This window comes from Astatotilapia calliptera, chromosome 22, assembly GCF_964374335.1.
Source record: "Astatotilapia calliptera chromosome 22, fAstCal68.1, whole genome shotgun sequence".
Taxonomy (NCBI): domain Eukaryota; kingdom Metazoa; phylum Chordata; class Actinopteri; order Cichliformes; family Cichlidae; genus Astatotilapia; species Astatotilapia calliptera.
The window spans coordinates 3883940-3905297 of record NC_137442.1 but is presented as its reverse complement, the minus strand read 5'-3'; the positions used below and the strand labels follow the sequence as shown (position 1 = coordinate 3905297).

Sequence of the window (21358 nt, the reverse complement as noted above, 5' to 3'; positions counted from 1 at the left end):
CAATCAAAATGAACCCAGGTCATTTACATACCAGATCCACCAGGGCCCACTGAAAACCTGTGGAGCAGCTCCCCCTAGAGTTCTGTGAGTGGACACTGCATCTGCTCTGCAGACGTAAACCACGTGTCCACTCTCATGTAGGGAGCATTTGATCTGCAGATTGAATTAAACACATTTCAAATGTTTACTTATAATCAGTAAATGAATTCAGACATTATTAGAGAGGAACTTTAAAAAAATAACCTTGCCTGACTCTTATTTAGGGAGGAAAAAGTTCAAGAACCCTGATTTAACAGAGACACAGCAGGGATGTGTGCTCTCTCATGTATCGAGTACTAAATGTGTCAAATGTATTAAGCACTTTTAAATGTTTAGCTCTAACCAGGAAATGAATTCAGATAATTTAAGAGAAGCTTTACAATGTACAGTTTAAAGGATTCAAGGATTCTTTATTGTCATTCACCACAAAGAAAACACGACAGTGCAGTTACTCAGTTCTCTGACTAACAATCAAGAATAGTAAACAGTCAACTAAAAATATAATCATTTATATATGAAATAAACAAGTAAATAAATATATTACCTATTAAATCATTTCAGAGATGTGGAGGTTTAGCACAGTTTAACATTGTCACAGTATCCAGAAAAGCAGCAATTCTTCGGCCTCACCAGGATGCTGTGCAGCCTCCATCCCAAATGGAGGAGGGAAAACGGTCCATAGCAGGCAAAAGATTACTGCTGTAAAACTGTTTAATTCTCTTCCTAACTTAACCCCCCACACATCTATTTTAAAATGTAAAACATTTTAAATTTAAAATTAATTAATAAATTATGATGTCGATTCACAGACTCCAGCATCTGCCATTATGGCTGAACACTCATATGGGCTAATGATTCCGGGTCCACCTCCCCTTCTTCCTCCTAAACCCTCTTTTCCTCTTCTACTTCTCCTTCTCCTTTTCCGTTTATAGCAGAACACAGAAGTAAGTGGATTTTTTATCTGTAGGATTTCGAGTTGCCAGGATGGCCTCTTCAAACACCTCCCTCACTCCTTCCTGAAAACGAGACAGAAAGAGACACTCAAATTTAACAAGAGGAAAAAAAGATTTCTACTTCAGAGAGAGGTGGAGGAGTTATCAGATCAAAATAAAGATCTATTTCCTAGCAGAGTATCAAGATAAACAGGAAATATTGTGAATATAAACTGTTTATTTTGATACTCTACAAGGAAAAATCTAAGATGTGAGAAATCATGATGGTCTCTGCAGTCCTGCTGACGTGCCTCTGAAACATTGCATGGACGTTGAGTACAGCGCCTCTGTGCTGGCACACTGGGGAGGTGGCTCCCCTGTTTGCCACAGACTGTTCCTTCCTTGAAAGGCACTGATCAAACCTCAGATTCAGGAAGAGAAAGGCAGTTTTTATCCTGGTCCTTGAACACACTGCATCAAGTATTTATCCTCTGAACATATTCAAAGGTGCGTGGCAGTTTTATATTGTAAGGTAGAGACCTGACAATAATACAAAGAAAACAGAGAAATACAAAGAAAACCCCAACAGTCATATGAGCCCCTATGAGCAAGCACTTTGATGACAGAAGGAAAAACTCCCTTTTAACAGGAAGAAACCTTCAGCAGAACCAGGGTCAGGGAGGGGCGGGGCCATCTGCCGTGGCCAATTGGGGTGAGAGAAGGAAGACAGGACAAAAGACATGCTGTGAAAGAGAACCAGAGATTAATAATAACTAATGATTCAATCCAGAGAGGCATAGTGAGTGAAGAAGAAACACTAAATGCATCATGGGAATCCCCCAGCACCCTCGACCTATTGTAGTGTAACTAAGGGGGGATTCAAGGTCACCTGTTCCAGCACTAACTATATGCTTTAATAAAAGGAAAGTTTGAAGCCTAATCTTGAAAGTAGAGATAGTGTCTGTCTCCCGAATCCAAACTGGAAGCTGGTTCCACAGAAGAGGGGCCTGAAAACTGAAGGCTCTCCCTCCCGTTCTACTTTTAAATACTCTAGGAACAACAAGTAGGCCTGCAGAGCGAGAGCAAAGTGCTCTAATAGGCTGATATGGTACTACAAGGTCATTAAGATAAGATGGGGCCTGATTATTTAAGACCTTGTATGTGAGGAGCAGGACTTTGAATTCAATTCTGGATTTAACAGGAAGCCATTGAAGGGAAGCCAAAACAGGAGAAATATGCTCTCTTTCTAGTCCCTGCAGCAAGAGTACTGAAGCCGTCTCAGGGAGTTTTCAGGACATCCTGATAGTAACGAATTACTGTAGTCTAGCCTAGAAGTAATACATGCATGAACTAGTTTTTAGTGTCACTCTGAGAAAGGTTCTGTTCATAATTGTTATTAATTTTTAGGCACAGAGGGTTTCCTCTTTCCCTGCTGAGGATGCTTTGGTTATTTTGGCTTCACTGCGTGATGAACTGCAGCTCGCAACTAAGGCCACTGTTCTCAGTTAGAAATGGGAGAGGAGCTGCTGCCTAAGAACAGGTGTGAGGTGAGAGTGGAGCAGGAGGTTGGCAGACTGATTTGTAGGGCAGTGGCTGCAGATACAAGCAGTGGAAATGAGTTTCCCCTGTGGGGTCTGGGCTCACCCACAGAGAGGGGATGCCGAAGCCTTCTGGGTGAGGTGCTGCGGGTATTAGAGTCATAGAGGCCAGTATTTTACTCAAATATGTTGAGCCATACTTAAAAATTTTGTTATGATCTTTAATTTTTGTGATTTGTAATTTTTTTAATCTTAATTATTTAGTTTATGTTGCAATTTTAAACAGTATCATCGGTAAATTCACCATGCTTTGCTGATCTATTCTGTTTTAAGTTGGTAGATGTCGTAAAACGGGTGCACGTTGAGCCTCCATGTGGTGATTGTTTTTTTGTTTTGTTTTTTTGCCTGTCCCATTTGGTTCTTTAGTCATCAGAATTGTTGTCTGAAGACCAACAAGGATCGCCAATGGATTTACTTTGCCAAATGGATCATCACGGCCTTGCCGTATTGGTCCTTTTGATCGACCTTTGTTGTTATTATTTATTTTATTTTATTTTCAGTTGTTACAGACGGGAGAGACATGAGTGAGAGATAGGAAAGGGAGAAAGAAAGAGGAAGGAAAAGAAAAACAGAAGGGGAGAGGGACAGTGAGAAAGGGGGGGAGAAAAAAAAATTAAAATCTCCTGGATCACCTGTTGAGAGAGAGAATAGAAAACAAGCAACAAAAAAAAAAAAAAAAAAACCAGAGCAACATACTAAACACAACACCATCACGTTAATCTAGCTAAGTGTAAACAGCAGTAAATACTAAATATTGAATGTTGTTGTGTAGCAAGCAGGACCGACAGCGCACAATGTGCTTGGAAGTAGCAGCCAATAGAGGTGTAGTTTATGTCTATGAACAGTGAACACCCGTGTGCACACCTGTGTGGATCAGCGCGCTTGTATTCAAAAGGTTTCCCCATGTAACGGTCTGCTAGAGGATGTAGCGAGCCATAGCCCCGTCCCCCAGGGCATGAAGCAGGCATAGAGGAGATCCAGGCCCCAGACATCCAGAGGCCCCAGAGTGCGAGAGCCCAAGGAGGACCACCGGAGGGGCATCCGTGTCACCCTCCTGGGAAGAGCTGAGGAGAGCCCAGATGAGGGGTCACCCAGTAGCCACGGAGCAGAAGCCAGAGGGGGCTGCAGTGGCGTGCCCGCCGGCTCTGCCGGCAGCCAGCTGTGCCAGAGTGAACCGAGCCGCAGGCCCAGAGGCCACTCCCCAAACAAACTCTATACCCCAGGTCCAGGTACCCTCGCCCCTAGAGGTGGAAACGGCACCTAGACCAGTTACCCTTTCCCCCGGGGTGGAGGCAAGCAGACCGCTCCAGGCTCCGCAGCAGCAGGGAGGCCCCGCATCCTAGATCCCAATTGGACGGCCAACACCTCCTCCCAGCCCCCCCGCCCCAATGGCCAGCAGAGAACAGGAGTGTGTGAAGACCCCACACCTCCCTCCTCTCGCTCATGTGTAGTGTTGCTGCGTGTTGTTCGAAGGTGCATTTAAAACACGGGAGAGCATGGTGCTGCTGCCAGAGAGCAGCAGGTGTTAGCACGGCCCCTCCTGAGAACCCTCAATGTCTACATGGATTTAAAACTGAGAGGTGGGCACCGGCGCCAGAGGTGGGGTTGAATACACAGACCGTCCACTAGACGCTGTTAATGTGCCCACCTTCAAGGCCCTATATGTATGTGTTATGAGAGTGTGAGTAATGTGGATGTCTAAGTTGTGGAATAAAATTGAGGCACAAGTGGCCAAAAGGGGGGGGGGGGGGGGGGGGGGGCACTAACCAGGTTATGACCACAACCCCTGGGTTAAGTCCTCCAGGGATAACGTCCCTAGGGATTCTCCAGACCCCGTAAGCCCGTCCCTACCTCCACATCAACCACAATGGCGAAGGCGGGACCAGACCACGACCCCCCGTGGTGGTGATTGTTTTAGATATATCAGGAGTATGTAACCAGGACCCCGACCTGAGATGTTTTGTAGTTATTTTTTACTTCCACTAGGTTTTGACAAATGGCTTGTGATGCCTTTTTATTAAGTGTAAAGACTTCCTGTGACTCTGTGAGTAATGATGATGTTCATATTTCTTTTATTCTTATTGCCCAAAACGTATAGATACCAAGGCTTCTTTCTCAACAGAGAATCCCACCAGCAGACTTATTTTTCTCTCTCTGTACCTGAGTCCGAGCCGAACACTCCATGTATTTAACGGCCTTCAGCTCATGAGCCAGTTCCTCGCCACTCGTAAAGGTCAGGGCTTGTTCCAGGGTGTTCTCGTTATCTCTCAGATCCACCTGAGTCCCAACCAGCAGGAATGGCGTCTTTGGAGAGAAGCGTAAAATCTCTGGCACCCACTGTAAAAAGACAAGCTAAAGGTTTGATGCAGTTTCACTGCAACCCTAACGATCTCTGCTCTGTGTGTGTTTATCCTTAGAGTTTGGCTCATTATATTTCTAGTTATGGAAGTAATTAAAGTGAAGGACATGAGCATCAAATTAGAAATAAAACACACAAACCATCTAAACGAACCTTGTCTGTGACGTTCTCAAAGGTTGAGGGCGATACGACAGAGAAACAGACAAGGAAGACGTCGGTGTCAGTGTACGTGTTAAGTCGGATGTTTTCGTAGTTCTCCTGACCTGCAGAGGCAGACACACACGAAAAAGATCCGCAACAAACAGAGCAACCAAAGCAAGGCAAATTTAAGCAGTTATCTCCGAGGCTGAAAAATGTGAAAAAAGAAACACTGCAGTTCCTTTAATATCCACTTGGGGCTAAAACTTTACAGCAGAAATAATTACATTCTCAACCTGATACAAAACACAGTTTTGTCATCTCTGGACTTATTTATTCCCTCATAGAAACTGTATGGTGGGTAATGTTTTTCTAAATCACCCATCAAGATACTGGTGAGGCTTAAAGTCAGTGGCATGGCTGCTTTGATTGACAGCTGTTGCCAGATAACTGTTTGTGTTTCATAAGTGCCGCAACCCAAAAATAAAGATTTCATAAGGAACTTCATAAGGACAGTGTAGTAAGATTCAGCTCCGAACATTACAGGAAATACTGCTACTACTATAAATATGCTACAGCTGTTGCTATTAGTATCTGTTTTGTTTCAGTTTATGTGTATTTTTTACCTGAAGAGTCACACAGTTGCAGATTGTACTCCTCGTCATTGATCTTCACTGTCTTCACACAGGTAGCAAACGACTGGGGGGACAGAAGGCAAGGAGTGAGGAAACAAAGAAAAAGACAGTAAACCTGTGAAAAACCTTGATTGCAGATGTACTCCAAACAAAACTGGAAGTAGACTTCTGGACTAGTTAAACCTCTGAACGAGTGTCGTCTCAGTTAGTCTGTGGAGCTGAACCAAAGCCACGTAGTTCCAGTGTTAAACAAAGATTACACTGCTGAAACAAAACATGTTTGTGGATGCTGACAGAATAAACTGGTGAAATCTGACCAAGTTTTGTTTAAGTGCCATAAATACACGAAAAGTTTCCCACTCTTATTAAACCTTAAAGGTGCTCATACGTTCCACACACTCACATAAATGCGTCAACGAGTTGGAGGTTCATCATCTTGACAAAGGACACCCATGAACTAGAGCAGCCAGAGATTGAATCCCTGACCTTTCGTTTTCACAGAACTGTAAGTAGATCTTGAGCAGTGTTGGATCAGATACTCAGTGGTCTGCAACCTGCCAGGTCTTTAGCACAAAGTCACTATAACACCTGAGCATATTGTGTGAGGACATAGCTGTCGAGAGGGAGCAGCAGGGTTCTCCCTCTGTATAACAAGCTTGGCAGCACTCCGGCTCATACTGATCCCCAGCAGATCCTCTAAATTCAAAGCTATAGCTGTTACGTTATACCTGCTCTTCTGTTCAAGTCTTAAGTCTTAAATCAGTCTCAAAGGGGATGGTTAGTGAGGGGTGAGTGTGCATGTATATATTTATATTATACAGGACCTCGTATGGGTATTCTGCAATTGATACATCAATACGTTTATATATCAACTGTTACGTAGACCATATGTAGTGAAAACTGTAAATGTTAATACACAGAACTTTAGACATATCCGCACATCATTAACAGACAGCAGCGATTACATTCCTGCGCTCTATGATACCGGCTCATATTGAATACTGTATTACAAGTTGGTCCTATACAAGCTTTGCTGCTATCGGGCCAATCGAAGTGTGCTACAAAGATCATTGAAAATATTAGATAAGGAACCTTTTTCATATCACCATTGTCAAATTTTAGATAAATACAAGTTTCAAAATTTTACTAATTTCAAATTATTTAAATCTGCCTGTCTAATATACAAAGTTCTTGTCATTGTTTGTTCTAGTATAATGTGATCACTGTTTTTGTCCTTGTCACATGACCTGTAAATATTGTCTCTGTATGTTATTACTAACTTGTGTTTAACACCAACCTGCCAGAGAGTCTGCAGATGGAAATTAGCCCAAGGCTATTTGTTAAAATATTCATTAATATGTATTGTCCCTCTTTCTAAATAAATAAATAAATGAATGTATTATCACGGCAGGGCTGCTGTACAACAAATGCGGAGTAGTAGTACTTCCAAATAAGCCGTTGAATGGTGTGACAGGGTGCCCAATCCCACTCCTCGAGAGCTATTGTCCTGCACCTTTTAGATCCATCCCTACTCCAACACAGATGAAACAAACGGTTGGATTACCTCTTCAGCATGCCATCAAGTTTGGCAAAGGCCTGATAACAAGCCATTCATCTGATTCAGGTGTGTCAGAACAAAGATGCATCTAAAAGCTGCAGGACGGTAGCTCTCGAGGACCGGAGTTGGACAGCCCTGCTCTAGGAGAAAGATTTGACACATTCACAGAGCTTCATCACATCATCACTACACTTTATACTGCAAGAGGCCCTGCAACACTACAGAGAAAACTGAACCCACTACCAACCCCCCCCCCCCAAAAAAAGAAAACAAAACAAAATCTGATGACCTATGAGCAAGAGCTTTGGAGACACTGGGAAGGAAATACTCTGTTTAAATAGGTAGAAACCTCAGGCGGAACCAGGCTCAGTGGGATGCAGAGATTAATAATAACTATCGATTACCCTCTTAAGCACCTATGTCCCCAGATACGGGGCAAAGGGGAGGAGATCACATTTACGGTTATGCGTGGGTGCTTAAGAGGTTAAATGCAGAGTGGTGCAAAAACACATAGTGGGTGAAAAGCTGACTAAAGGACAACTCGGTGCATGATGAGATCTATCACAGATCTACTGAAGGAGGTTTCAAGGTCACTGGCTCCAGCCCAAACTATACCATTTGCAAAAAAGAAAAGGAAACCTTCTGCCTGTGCTCAAAACTTCTGTCTGCGTAGGGCAACCCATCAGAAGGCGATGGCATAAAAATATGATAGCAATAGACATAAAGTCAAATCATATATTGGTCACATGCCAACACCGTGGTCACGCACAGACTAAATGTTGTGACTGCTGCTTCCTTTAGATTGACATCCTTGGCTGAAAGGCTCTCTTTAGTGGTTTTGGTGGGAACTGAACTGAACATCGAGTGAGTTCGATTTTTTAGTGAGAGGTAAAAACGCACCACTGTCAACTAAAGAGATGTTTTGTGTTACCAAAACAAAAGCTTTGCAGTGAAATGAATTCCAGTGACCAATCCTTTGATCGTGATCATCTTGTTTTCAAGATAACGGCCAGCAGATCAAACGGGTTTGTCTGCAGCGACGATTTTCACTTATTATGGTTGCTAACACTAACAAAACAAGCACAGAAACCAGAGTACAGCACTGTGATTCTGGCTTTGACTTCCAAATGGTAGCACTTCTAGTTTTAGGGCATTTCAATATGTCGTCCACATTTTTGGTTATCTTGCAGGCGCATCGAAAAGAACTGGAGGAAAACAGACGTATACCCTAGAGCATGTTTTTAAATGTATTTATATGTACTCATTCTCAACTGTATGCTATGTTTTAGTTATGGCGTGAAACAAGAGTCAGAAATACTCTGGAAAAACAATGTTACAGGTGACCTGTTTTCTTACTGCGGTGGTTATTTGTTAGATGAGTGACAGGAAACACCACCACAAGAGCCAGCACTGGCATGAAACAGCTCAACACAAAGCAAAGATTAAAGAAAGTATGCAGGGCACAGCTGGGAGATTAGAGAGGAAACTCTGGTTATTCAACTTAAGGCCTGATGACTTAAAGGTTTAAGATACAACTACAGCACTGACAACGAGTTGTTAGATAGTTAATAACAACAGGAAAATATAGGCAGGAACAAGAAGGTTAATATTTATACAATCAATGAGACAATAAGCAATTAAGAGTGGCAGTGATGTAGTCACAGCCCATCACAATTCACAGGTTATTGCCCAGGAAACGAATGTGACCTTGACACTGAGCACAATTTAGGTGAAGAGCCGTAAGGTGAACACCATGTTTGTTTTTGTCCAGGTACGGCTGTGTGGCAGGAAGAAAGAACTCAAAATCATTCTTAAGCCCCTTTTCCATTAGTACCTACTTGTGTTTTCAGGGTTTTTCCTGTAGGTCATAGTACCTGGTACCAGCTACTTTTTAAATACCTACTCCATGGGGTTTTGAGCGATCCAAGGCGACCTGAAAATGTGACGTCAGAAGACTTCATGTCACCAAAAAACAACATTGTGGTTCTCGAGTCTGAAAAAAAGCCACAGACTGTGCGGCAGGTAGATCGTTGCCTCGACGTCCGCCTTTGTTGTGGCGTTCGTGTCACATACTAATCACATCGTGAGACTGTCGGCCGCGCTGCTTTAATAACCCCACGCGCATTAGGTGGTATCCCACTGTAATGGAAAACGAGTTGTGCCGCTTCGAGCCGATCCAAATAGGTACTAATGGAAAAAGAGCTTTAATGCTGCTGTTTTAACAGAATACAAAAGGCCAACACAGAAGCAGGGCAGGAAAGGGGAAACTGAAAACTCTGAAACACAGAGCAGGGAGACACAGGACCATGAATGAGGACGTGACAAAGGACAGGGGGAGACAAAAAATACTTACAAGATAACGAGGGGAGAGGAAACAAGTAGGAACACAGCTGAGGGAAACTAACATCATGATTTGGGAGGAAGTCGTCATGGTCCTGCATCTTTGACCCAGTGTCTTGAGTTTTTGTGTGCTCATGATGTGATCTGTGTTCAAGCTCTGCTTCGTGCTTGTGAGTATTATATTATTTCCTAGTGCTTTTCAGTTTTGTTTTCTATGGTCTTCAGATGACAGCAGTTTCCTTTCTCTTCCAGTCTGTCCTAGTTTCTTCTCTGTGTTTTGTGCCTCATGTATGATGTCAGTCTTCTCTCCGTGTTGGTTTCCCTTCTGTCTTTGCGTTCTTCTGTTTCCGTGTTCGATAACATCTCGTTTTATTTTGATAGTCTTTCGTCTCATGTGCGTTATGTTCAGTTTTGCCCGAGTCGTCTCCACTCTGCCCTCATCTCCTCTTGTGTATTTAACCCCTCATTTTGTTTCTGTTCTTTGTTTTGCCCTCCATTGTCACGCATTTTCTAAGAAGCATTTTTTGCTTTAAAATATAAAAAATAAAAATATTTTTGGCCCTTTCAGTAAATAGCGACAAAGAGAAAGGAAATAAATGCACCGAAGAGCTGTGGGTCAGACTCCAACCCAGGCTGGCCACTTCCTGCCACTCAGCACATGGTCACCTGCTCATCCCAGTGATCTAAACCGGCACCCCTGACCTGCCTTTTTGATGCATTTTTGTAAGCGCTTATAAATAATAAAACAGGTTTTTGAGTTTTATATCTTCAGTGTCCTTCACTTTTGGTCCCATTGCCGTCCACCACACAGTGAACCTTGATGGAAGTTAAACTAAACACAGACTGACCTATTCGCCCATTCGTTCATTTTCATTGCTGACACTGGATTGCCCAATCAAATCTCCTAATGCGAGCGGTGTTGTGCCAAAAAGTGATTGTCTGCCAAAAACTGATTTCTGGTATTTGCCAAAAAAAGATTGCTCGTATTTAAACTGCTATAAATAACTTGTTGGTCTATAATATGTGAAACATATGTCAAACATATCCCACATGAATGATACCAAGTCATCTTGAGCCACAAACAACATTCCTGTAACAAGGTAGAAGCCACGATCAGTTTTTGGCAGTGATTGTTATATATCATTTATTTATGCAGTTAAAAAAAATCCTGTTGACATTAAAAATGTCTTTTGTAAGAGTAATCTGGCCAAGACGACAGCAGAAAGTGCAACAAATATTAGTTCTGTAAACATATTTTAAGTGGACAAAAAGGACTGAATTGGTTATAATGTAAGTACAATAACACAGAGTTATAAAGATACTTAAAAAACAGGTAATTTTTAAATTGTATATATAACCCCTTTGTAAACTCTGTTCACCAAACTCTATTTACCAACATACGTAAAGATATCACACATAAAAAACACACGGAAACATTGGAAATCAGTTTTTGGCAGGCGATCACTTTTTGGCACTACACTGTCCCTTCGCCCACCTGTGCGCTCACGCCGCTTAAGTTTCAGTGTTGAAGAAGTGGTGAAAAGCTGAGAGACAATGTTAGCTGTCAGGGTGCTGATGAACTTTATTACCAGTAACAACTAGAAAACAGACCTCACAGTCACAGGAGGCTGCTGCTGGCACCAGCTGTGGAGAAGTGAGGAAGAGACAGAGGAAGATGAATTCATGTGTTAAGAAAATAGATGGAGGGACAATTAGGAAGGGAGAGATTTCAGGTAAAACCAATGGCTACTCTGACCATGAGCCATCGCTAATAGCGAAAGTGTAACTTTAAGTTATTGTCAACTGTATTATATCCGTCAATCAACAGAAATGATCCCCAGTCCAGCCCTTTGTCAGCATTACAATGACTGCACAGAGCCTTGCTTTCACTCTTCTACCTGCAGAGATTAGATAGTTACAACCATTTACCACTTCCTGTGTGACAGCATGGAGCCAAACACCGAGTATTCCAGAGAACACTCTTAAGTTAATAACAAGCTGGCTTTTGAGCCGTTTCACAGCTGGTGAATGGAAGCCACTTGACTCTGTGCTGTTTTCGGATACTCACCGTGGGGAAATCTCCAATGGGAAGCTTGTCAGTTGTGTAGGAATTGAGCAGGCAGGTCTTTCCTGCTTCATAGTCACCCACCACCACACATTTAATGTCTTTCATCTGAGGAGAAGGAAGACACAGAATTTAAAGAAATAAAAAGGACAATATGAGGAAATAACACCTCTTTTCCACTAGCACTTACTCGGCTCGGCGCGACTCGCCTCGACTCGACAGTGATGGATCAAACAATACCGAAGCATCGGTGCATGTGTCAAACACACACCTCGCACCGGTGCGTGTATGGCTTTAAGAAAAACCACGTGACAGAAGCTAGGAGGACGATAGGAGCGCGTTAACAGTGCCGTTTGTGTGTTTACGGGTTTCACTCGTCATGAATGAATTCCAGCGATATCTGTAGGATGTCACCTTGGCCGCAAAATGCGACATTCGTCTTCTTTCTTATTAATAATAAACCGTAAAGCCTGTCTTCTCCCCTCACACACAGATACACATGAACTCCCACTTTTACAAGCACGTATTAGTCATTCCTATTATTTTTGTTCTGCTCAGTGTTATTCTATTTTGTCCAGTTAGAACTCTATCATCACTTGGTTAACTAAACAGGATTACTCATCACTCGTTTGCTGTCCACATGTCAAAGTGAACGAACTTCAGTCTGTCTCCAGGTTTCCTGCAATTACTTTTTAAACCGAGCAGATGTCGCTGTTGAGCGATTCACGGAAACAGTGTCAAGAGCAAGCAGAGGATTAGTTTGTCATATCCTCCCGAGAATAACAGCCTTTTCATTTATGTCCTCTGTGATCGACATTAGCTTTGACTTATCTTATCCACTGACTTATTTGCTCTCTGGGTACTCTGGGTTTCTGCAACAGTCTCAAGATGTGAGTAACCCAAGTTAAATCACTAGACTTAACGCTCTAGTCCTATTTGAGTTAATATTCTCTAATCAACAAAAATGTACCCTTAGGCCCCCTCCTCGATTCAGAGATTTATGTAAATGGCCTTCTTGACTCCCTGCTCATACCAGCGTTCCTCCCTGTCCAGGATGTGTAAATCCTCATCATGGGGAGGCTACATCTTTCTTCATCTTACAATGCTGTGATTGCAGCAATTCTCTGTGAATGGTACTCATGGCCATTGATCAGATCAAGGAACTGACTTCACAGCCCATTGGTCATTCAGTGGTGCTAGTTTCAGTCACTGTGTAAATGTACTGTTAATAAGGTTTGGGGAAACCTGCAGTCAGCTGAGACCGAAGAAGTCAGTTGGATGAGTGACGAAACGTTTCTACGTCCAGATGAACAGAATCAACCTTTTGGGAGTTAGCATTACTTCTGTTCTAACAAATAACATAAAACAACAAAACACGACATTAAATGAGAGGTCATTGAATTTATTGCTAGTTTTAAATACATTTTACTTTTAAAGTAAAATGATTGTAAAGCATATGAAAAAAAAGATCAAACAAGCTTGTAAAGATTTTTGGTTACCAGTTAATTTCAGTCTCTAACTATTATCTTACTCATCTTGTCAGTCAAAAACTGATGACTGACTGCACGGTGTTAGATAAAAGTCTACACAAGATGCAACTGGTTGTAAAATACAATATGCAGAATTCAAATAATACAAAACAAACAGATGCTTGCCTGATATATTCACAGAGGAGATTTGTGGGCTGTGGCCTACCTCAGTATCTTCTCCGGGTCAGTCAGGAGCTTTTCAGTATAATTCCAGCATCAGCGTCCTCGTGCTGTCAAGCTTCATCACAATTTTAACACTGATCTGAAGGTTGTTTGGCCTCGAGAATATACTCTCAGTAATAATAGTGACTCAGAGGAAATCTTCTGAGTGTGCTACTGTTTGATCATCCAGTCGGTCCTGTTCTGCACTCTTTTCAAAAACGAAACTATTTCAGTTCATTCCAGTTTTATCTCACGTGGATCAAACCAACAACGCATAATCTAATCTACATTTTGTTTACTTACTTACTTTCTGTTTTCTTTTATACTTTGTAGGAAGAATTTTGTAAAAAAAAAAAAAAAAGAAAAGAAAAGAAAAAAACATTCAGGAAGTGAAAACTGATCGATATTATTTAGATTATGGTTTTGGGTTAAATTACAATCATTGTCACAGAGCTCAGGTTCTTTGTTTGCCATGGTGACACTGACCTTGAATGAATGAAAGGGCACATCAAGGCAGCTAGGATTTACCAGCTGTACGCTGGCTTTGTGCAACAGTCTTAAGCTTACGAGTCAGTTCCTTTCCACTCGTGAAGGTCACAGCGTGTTGGTTTCTCTGGGCCAGCTTCTCCAGGGTGTGGCTGTCATCTCTTAAATGCACCTGAGTCCCGACCAACAGGAAGGGCGTCCCCGGGCAGTGGTGTGAAATCTCTGGCACCCACTGTGGAAAAATCAAGGTCAGGTTTGATGGGCTTTTACTGCAACAACTGACCTGTAGCTCTGTGTGTGCGCGAATATCTCTGAAGTTAGAAACCAAACAAAATTAACTTTGAGTTTGTCAAGACCAAATTTGAATTTAAAAGCAAGCTGAGTGTATTTTTGGACGAGTCTTTGAACTGAGGAGAAGAATTTCACATTTTAGTTTGTTGATTATTATACAAACGATTCTCTCAGACAAGTGCCCGTTTACTTTTTACTCATTATGAGCATCACTCATTATTCTCTGCCAGTAATTAAGGTTAGGATATGTATTTTTTTTATTCCAATCCATTCAGCATTTAAATAACCTTTATCAGATTTAATGGTTCTGTTACAGACTTTTCAAAAAAGTGTTTTGCTTTTCTTTCACAAATGTGGGGATTAAATTGTGTTAAAATGTACAAGACAGTGATGTCAGTGATGAGGACCCAGGCACAGAGAGACTTGATGCATTTAAGAATCTTATGATTTAATAAAGAAATTTGCAGACTTGCACAGAGAGGGTAAATTTATGACGACTGATAACGGAGACGAAGATAACAGACGATGAGGACAGGGAGGAACAGGGGTTTAAATGCACCAAGGAGACAGTCAGAGGGAACTCGGGACAACTGGAGACATTTAAGGATGCAGAGACTGACAGAGACAGGGAAGAAGTCTCATCGTGATGAGTAAAGGTTATGTTGCCTGGCTGGGCAGCTCTCTGGGTGCTCAACATCCCCAAAGCTCTGATCCTTGAATCGCTCCTGGTCCCAGCTGTGTTTCCCTCCTGTCTCTCATTCCCTGATTGCTTCCTGTGTATTAAGCCCTGTGTTTTCTTTGGTCTGTGTTGCAGTCTACCCTCATCCTCTGCTGTGTGTTCTCACTGTCTGTATTGCGTAAGTTTATTTTGCATTTTCAGTTTTGTTACTTTTTGAGTTAGCATTAAAGCTGCAGCTGTGTGTCTGCACTTTGGGCCCTGTCCTACTTGCACACAGCCTTCACATGACAGAAGATCACGGCCATTACATGGACCCAGCAGGTGAGCCCGTCCAGCCGTTTTCCTCATGTTCTGGAGGCTCAGGAGAATTCACTCAGCTACCTGATTATCATCCACCATTACTACATCATCTTAAACTTCTATCCATAGGTCAAATATTAGCTCACTTATTAACTCAGTCAGCTCAGTCATCTGCTCAGCTGCCTGTTCAGCTAGAGGTCTCTGCATCTGCTGGCCCTGTGTCTGTCTCTGCAGTTCAGGAGAACAGTTTCAGCTGCCTTCCTCCTCTGGAGGGTCCGAGGGATCGCTCAGCCATCTCCTGTTCAAGGGATCGCTTCAGCCGTCCTCTGTCTTCGCTGAGGGGCCTGTGGAGCAGCTTCAGCCGTCCATTATCGCTGAAGGGTCCAAGGAAGGATTTCAGCACCTTGTGTCCGCTGACCGCTCTGAGTCCGCTAAGCCACCTCCTGAGTCTCCAACTGCAGCTTCCACGCTGTGTGGTCCTGCCTCATTTGGTCCACAACATGCTCGGATGGCACATCCATGTCCAGTACACCTGGCTCTTTTACGGCCGCCAACTCAACGTCGCCGGCTACTTTAGGGGCCACACTGGCTGGACATCATCGCTGTCATGGACGGCCTCCTGTACTGCGTCGCCACCGCTGCCTTCTGCACAGCCATTTTTGGACTCTGTATTGCATGCTTATTTTGAATTTTCAGTTTTGCTACTTTTTGAGTTAGCATTAAAGCTGTTTTTGAGTGCTCCTTCAACCTCAAACTGAACTTGAATTAAAAGGATATGAAAGTGAGCTTTAAGATGACATTTGAAAGATTCTGCAGTATGAATATTAAGCAGCAGTTGTCCTGATTCTTGGATATTGAGGATAGGAACAAACCAACACTGGCCCAGATGAGTTCAGTCAAATGATGATTTCATTAAACACACGCGTGGGAAGATGTGCACTGTAACACGTCAACATAGATCTCCGCTAAAAAGCACACTTCAAAATGGTTTTAATATGTCAGGGTCCAGCCCCTTCTGCGTCAGCAAAGAATATAACATGCATAAGTTGCAGTTAATGACGGTTAGACAAATTTCCATTATCAGCAACATTTTACCATACATGGCTGTTTCTTTCTACTGTCTCACCCCCAGATGTTTCCTGTTGACTTGTCCAGTTTTCATCAACTGTTGCTTATGCAGGCACAAATGCAGTTACCAGCAAAATGTCTTCCTGGCCTCTGGCCCAGACTTTCTTCTGTAATTAACTGTGTTTGTAAGCATGTATGCATTAACCTTCTACACTCGAAGTTACTTACACAATAAATCGTTGGGACCATCACGCCAGACAAAGCTTATGACCTTAAATGGACTGAGCGTCAACTCTTCATGAGCACATTTGCAACGTGTACATAAAAATAACTACAACTACACCTTTAATAAAAGTTTTAATAAAATGCCAGTAATGAAAGCCATGTTTAGCAACAACATATTTTCTGTTATTTCCACACAGTTCATTCCAGAGTCTTAAAACTGTGACTGCAAACTCCCGATCCAAATCGAGACCTCTGCTGCACTATGAGCATCTGGCTAGAAGATCTTAGGGCTCTTTTGGGGTTAAATAAGTTGAGCTGGTTGGTTAAATAGCTGGGTACGACACCATTTAAAACTTTAAAAGTAAGGCAAATCTTAAAACCAGCCGAAAAATGGACAGGAAGCCTGTGAAAACCTGCTAAAAGTGGAGTGATGTGATCATGCAGCGGCATTTTGGACTAACTGCAAATGATAAAGAGAAGAGTGTTTCAGACCTAAACACAGAGGATTACAGTGGTCCAAACTAGGCCTGAAGGCATGAACACATTTTTCAAGGTCTTTTGGAAGAAGATGTGATTTTGTTTTGGTGATTTCACATAACTGATTAACATCTGGTCTTTACAACTGCGGTCGGTTGCTTCTCAGATTTAAAAGAAGTATCGAAAAACACTGATTTTTAACAATCAGAGAACAATGAGAAGCAAATAATGCAGCAACAACGTTGCTGACAGGTGAGTGTTTTGTTTTCTTCTCCTCGGTTTCATCTGTGATTTCAGTGGTATGGTATGACAGTTTAAGCAAATAGTAAGATGTGTATAAATATTGTCATTTTATAGATAATCAACTTTCAATTGATCTGTAGAAAAATATATAAATGAATTATTTTGATAGTTATTTAAAGCTTTAGTAGTAGTCAATGTTGATGTATGTTCTGATAAGGAATTTTTAAACTTTTTTTTGTTGTGTTGTTGTTGTTGGTTTTTTTTTTTTTTATAAATTGATGTTTTTAACAGGCATACTGAGGTTTCCTTTAACTGACAGTCTTTGAGAGTTTGAATTTAAAGGGAAGCCTGTGAAGAGAATCACCTCATTAAATTAAGTCAGTATCTCCATCAAATTAGAAACAAACACAGATACCAGCTAAACAAACCTCTGTGACGTTCTGGAAAGATGACAGTGATTCAAATTGGGACAATGGCTGCTTTGACTGACTGGTGTTCCTCAGTGTCTGTCATCAAAGGTTTGACTGATACAGGATTTTTCCACACCAGTGACTTCATCAAAGGTGCTGATGAGAATAGGGCTCTGTGGAAATCAAGTCAGAAAATTGAGATTTCATGGGTTAAACACTGAGACAATATTGTTTAAGTTTAAAAGTTGGAGTAGGTAGAGGATCAATAGGATCCTCTAGGTCCATGATCCTGTTGGGGAAACTCCCATAAGGCTTGAAATCTGGGACTCTCCACTAATTGCTCTTAGAACTGATTAAGATTCTCTGATGAGAGGTGACATATTTACAAGAAACCTACAGAAGTCCAGACGCTTTTCTTTCTAAGCCCCTGAGACAACGATGACCTGGATGAGTGAGAACCTTCACACACATTGTACAGTAGAATTTTTTAATTTAATAAACTGAGCTTAGATGTATTTTTTTACCTCATTTTACCTCGTCAAACATTCCCAGAGTGTACGCCTCTCCACCAACAATCACTGTCACAGCATACCTGTCAAACACCTGGAGAAAACAGGGAACAAAAGCCATAAACAAAGATAAGTAAACATGCAAATGCAGCAGAATCGTTACAGCATGACTAAACAGAGTCAAACTGATTTATGAAATGAGCTGAGCACTTTCATGAATATTAGTTTGCAGCTGTTCAGGTAAGCAGATGTGTCATGTCTTGCTTTACTCCCCTTTACTCACGTTCAGGCTTTTGCCACGTGTGTTAACAAGCAGCTTATCCCAACATTCCTGGTAACCTCGGCTCTGGACGTGAGCGGATGCAGGGAGTGTTTTACAGCTGCTGCGCTTACTTGAATACTTACTTTCAAACTCCAAACACACTAGAACAGAAATTGGTCCACACTGCTACTACTGCACATTCACCCAATGTATATACTACATATATATAACACCCAGCACGCCCCTGCGGGCGGTTTATCCTTCAAGCTCGGGTCCTCTACCAGAGGCCTGGGAGCTTGAGGGTCCTGCGCAGTATCTTAGCTGTTCCCAGGACTGCGCTCTTCTGGACAGAGATCTCCGATGTTGTTCCCGGGATCTGCTGGAGCCACTCGCCTAGCTTGGGAGTCACCGCACCTAGTGCTCCGATTACCACGGGGACCACCGTTACCTTCACCCTCCACATCCTCTCGAGCTCTTCTCTGAGCCCTTGGTATTTCTCCAGCTTCTCGTGTTCCTTCTTCCTGATATTGCTGTCATTCGGAACCGCTACATCGATCACTACGGCCATCTTCTTCTGTTTGTCTACCACCACTATGTCCGGTTGGTTAGCCACCACCATTTTGTCCGTCTGTATCTGGAAGTCCCACAGGATCTTAGCTCGGTCATTCTCCACCACCCTTGGGGGCATCTCCCATTTTGACCTCGGGACTTCTAGGTTATACTCGGCACAGATGTTCCTGTACACTATGCCGGCCACTTGGTTATGGCGTTCCATGTATGCCTTGCCTGCTAGCATCTTGCACCCTGCTGTTATGTGCTGGATTGTCTCTGGGGCATCTTTACACAGCCTGCACCTGGGGTCTTGCCTGGTGTGATAGACCCCAGCCTCTATGGATCTTGTACTCAGAGCTTGTTCTTGTGCTGCCATGATTAGTGCCTCTGTGCTGTCTTTCAGTCCAGCTTTGTCCAGCCACTGGTAGGATTTCTGGATATCAGCCACCTCCTCTATCTGCCGGTGGTACATACCGTGCAGGGCTCTGTCCTTCCATGATGGTTCCTCGTCTCCCTCCTCTTTCTTGGGTTTCTGCTGCCTGAGGTATTCACTGAGCACTCGGTCAGTTGGGGCCATCTTCCCAATGTATTCTTGGATGTTCGTTGTCTCATCCTGGACTGTGGTGCTGACACTCACCAGTCCCCGGCCCCCTTCCTTCCGCTTAGCGTACAGCCTCAGGGTGCTGGACTTGGGGTGAAACCCTCCATGCATGGTAAGGAGCTTTCTTGTCTTTATGTCAGTGGCTTCTATCTCCTCCTTTGGCCAGCCTATTACCCCAGCAGGGTACCTGATCACGGGCAGGGCGTACGTGTTGATGGCCCGGATCTTGTTCTTACCATTCAGCTGACTCCTCAGGACTTGCCTGACCCTCTGCAGGTACTTGGTGGTTGCAGCTTTTCTAGCGGCCTCTTCATGGTTCCCATTCGCCTGCGGGATCCCCAAGTACTTGTAACTGTCCTCTATGTCTGCAATGTTGCCTTCTGGTAGTTCAATCCCCTCAGTTCTGACTACCTTCCCTCTCTTTGTTACCATCCGACTACACTTCTCCAGTCCGAACGACATTCCAATGTCATTGCTGTATAGCCTGGTAGTGTGGATCAGTGAATCGATGTCTCGTTCACTCTTGGCATACAGCTTGATGTCATCCATGTACAGGAGGTGGCTGACAACTGCTCCGTTCCGTAGTCGGTATCCGTAGCCGGTATCCGTAGCCAGTCTTGTTAATGATCTCACTGAGGGGGTTCAGGCCTATGCAGAACAGCAGTGGGGACAGAGCATCTCCTTGGTAGATCCCGCACTTGATGGTGACTTGTGCTATGGGCTTGGAGTTGGCCTCTACTGTTGTACGCCACATCCCCATTGAGTTCCTGATGAAGGCTCTTAGGGTCCCATTGATCTTGTACAATTCTAGGCATTCCAGTATCCAGCTGTGGGGCATTGAGTCATAGGCCTTCTTGTAATCAATCCAGGCAGTGCACAGGTTGGTCAGTCTGGTCTTGCAGTCTCGGCTGATTGTTCTGTCTACCAGTAGCTGGTGTTTTGCGCCTCTGGTATTCTTGCCAATTCCTTTCTGTGTCCCGCTCATGTATTGACCCATGTGCCTGTTCATCTTAGCCGATATGATGCCTGACAGGAGCTTCCATGTAGTACTGAGGCAGGTTATTGGTCGGTAGTTGGAGGGGACCGGTCCCTTCTTGGGGTCCTTGGGGATCAGGACCGTCCGGCCTTCAGTTAGCCATTCTGGGTGTCTCTCGTTAACTAGCAGCTGGTTCATTTGTGCTGCCAGACGCTCGTGGAGTGCAGTTAGCTTCTTCAGCCAGTAGGCGTGAACCATGTCGGGCCCTGGTGCTGTCCAACTCTTCATACTGGAGACCCTTTCTTGGATATCTGCCACTGTGATGGTTACTGGACCCTGTTCAGGGAGGTCGCTGTGGTCTGCCCTCAGATCCTCTAGCCACTGAGCATTGCCGTTATGGGTTGCATCCTTCTCCCATATGCTCTTCCAGTATTGCTCCGTCTCCAGCCTTGGTGGTGCTGTTCTCTTATTGTTCCCTTGCCACTGAGAGTACACCTTTGCTGGTTCTGTGGAGAACAGCTGGTTTATTCTCCTGCCTTCTATCTCTCTGGTGTACCTCCTCAAGCGGCTGGCCAAGGCTGTGAGTCTTTGCTTGGCAGTTTCCAAGGCCTCAGGTATGGACAGCTTGCTGTATTTCTTAGGCACCTTATTCGTCGCACCTTTCTGCAACTCCGTTAGTTGGCTAACCTCTCTCCGTGCTACTTTGATCTTGCCCTCTAGCCTCCTTCTCCATGGAGGGTTTCTCTGTTACTATCAAAAACTCGCCGGTCTTCGTTATCTTCCTCTGTGAAAAGTTTGGGTGTCATCCTCGACAGTACTTTATCTTTCAATTCACACATTAACAATGTTACTCGGTCTGCATACTTTCAGTTGCCAACATTAATCGTCTCCGTCCTTTTCTCACCCCACATGCCGCTGCCATTC

General features: G+C 43.4%; 1 protein-coding gene across 2 annotated transcripts; it reads right to left on the bottom strand.

Annotated features, from left to right (window-relative positions):
- Window positions 1-428: 428 nt before the first annotated feature.
- LOC113015070 (cell division control protein 42 homolog) lies at window positions 429-13868 on the bottom strand. 2 transcript variants are annotated; one of them, XM_080296251.1, is made up of 6 exons: window positions 13360-13868; window positions 11668-11772; window positions 5693-5765; window positions 5082-5191; window positions 4730-4906; window positions 429-1055 (listed from the first exon to the last, which is right to left on the bottom strand). In XM_080296251.1, exons 2-6 carry the CDS (start codon window positions 11770-11772, stop codon window positions 966-968), a joined length of 555 nt encoding a protein of 184 aa, XP_080152377.1. In that variant the 5' UTR covers window positions 13360-13868; the 3' UTR covers window positions 429-965. The 2 variants fall into 2 exon arrangements, with proteins under 2 accessions (XP_080152377.1, XP_026012776.1); XM_026156991.2 differs by lacking the exon at window positions 13360-13868 and adding an exon at window positions 11855-11996.
- Window positions 13869-21358: the final 7490 nt, after the last annotated feature.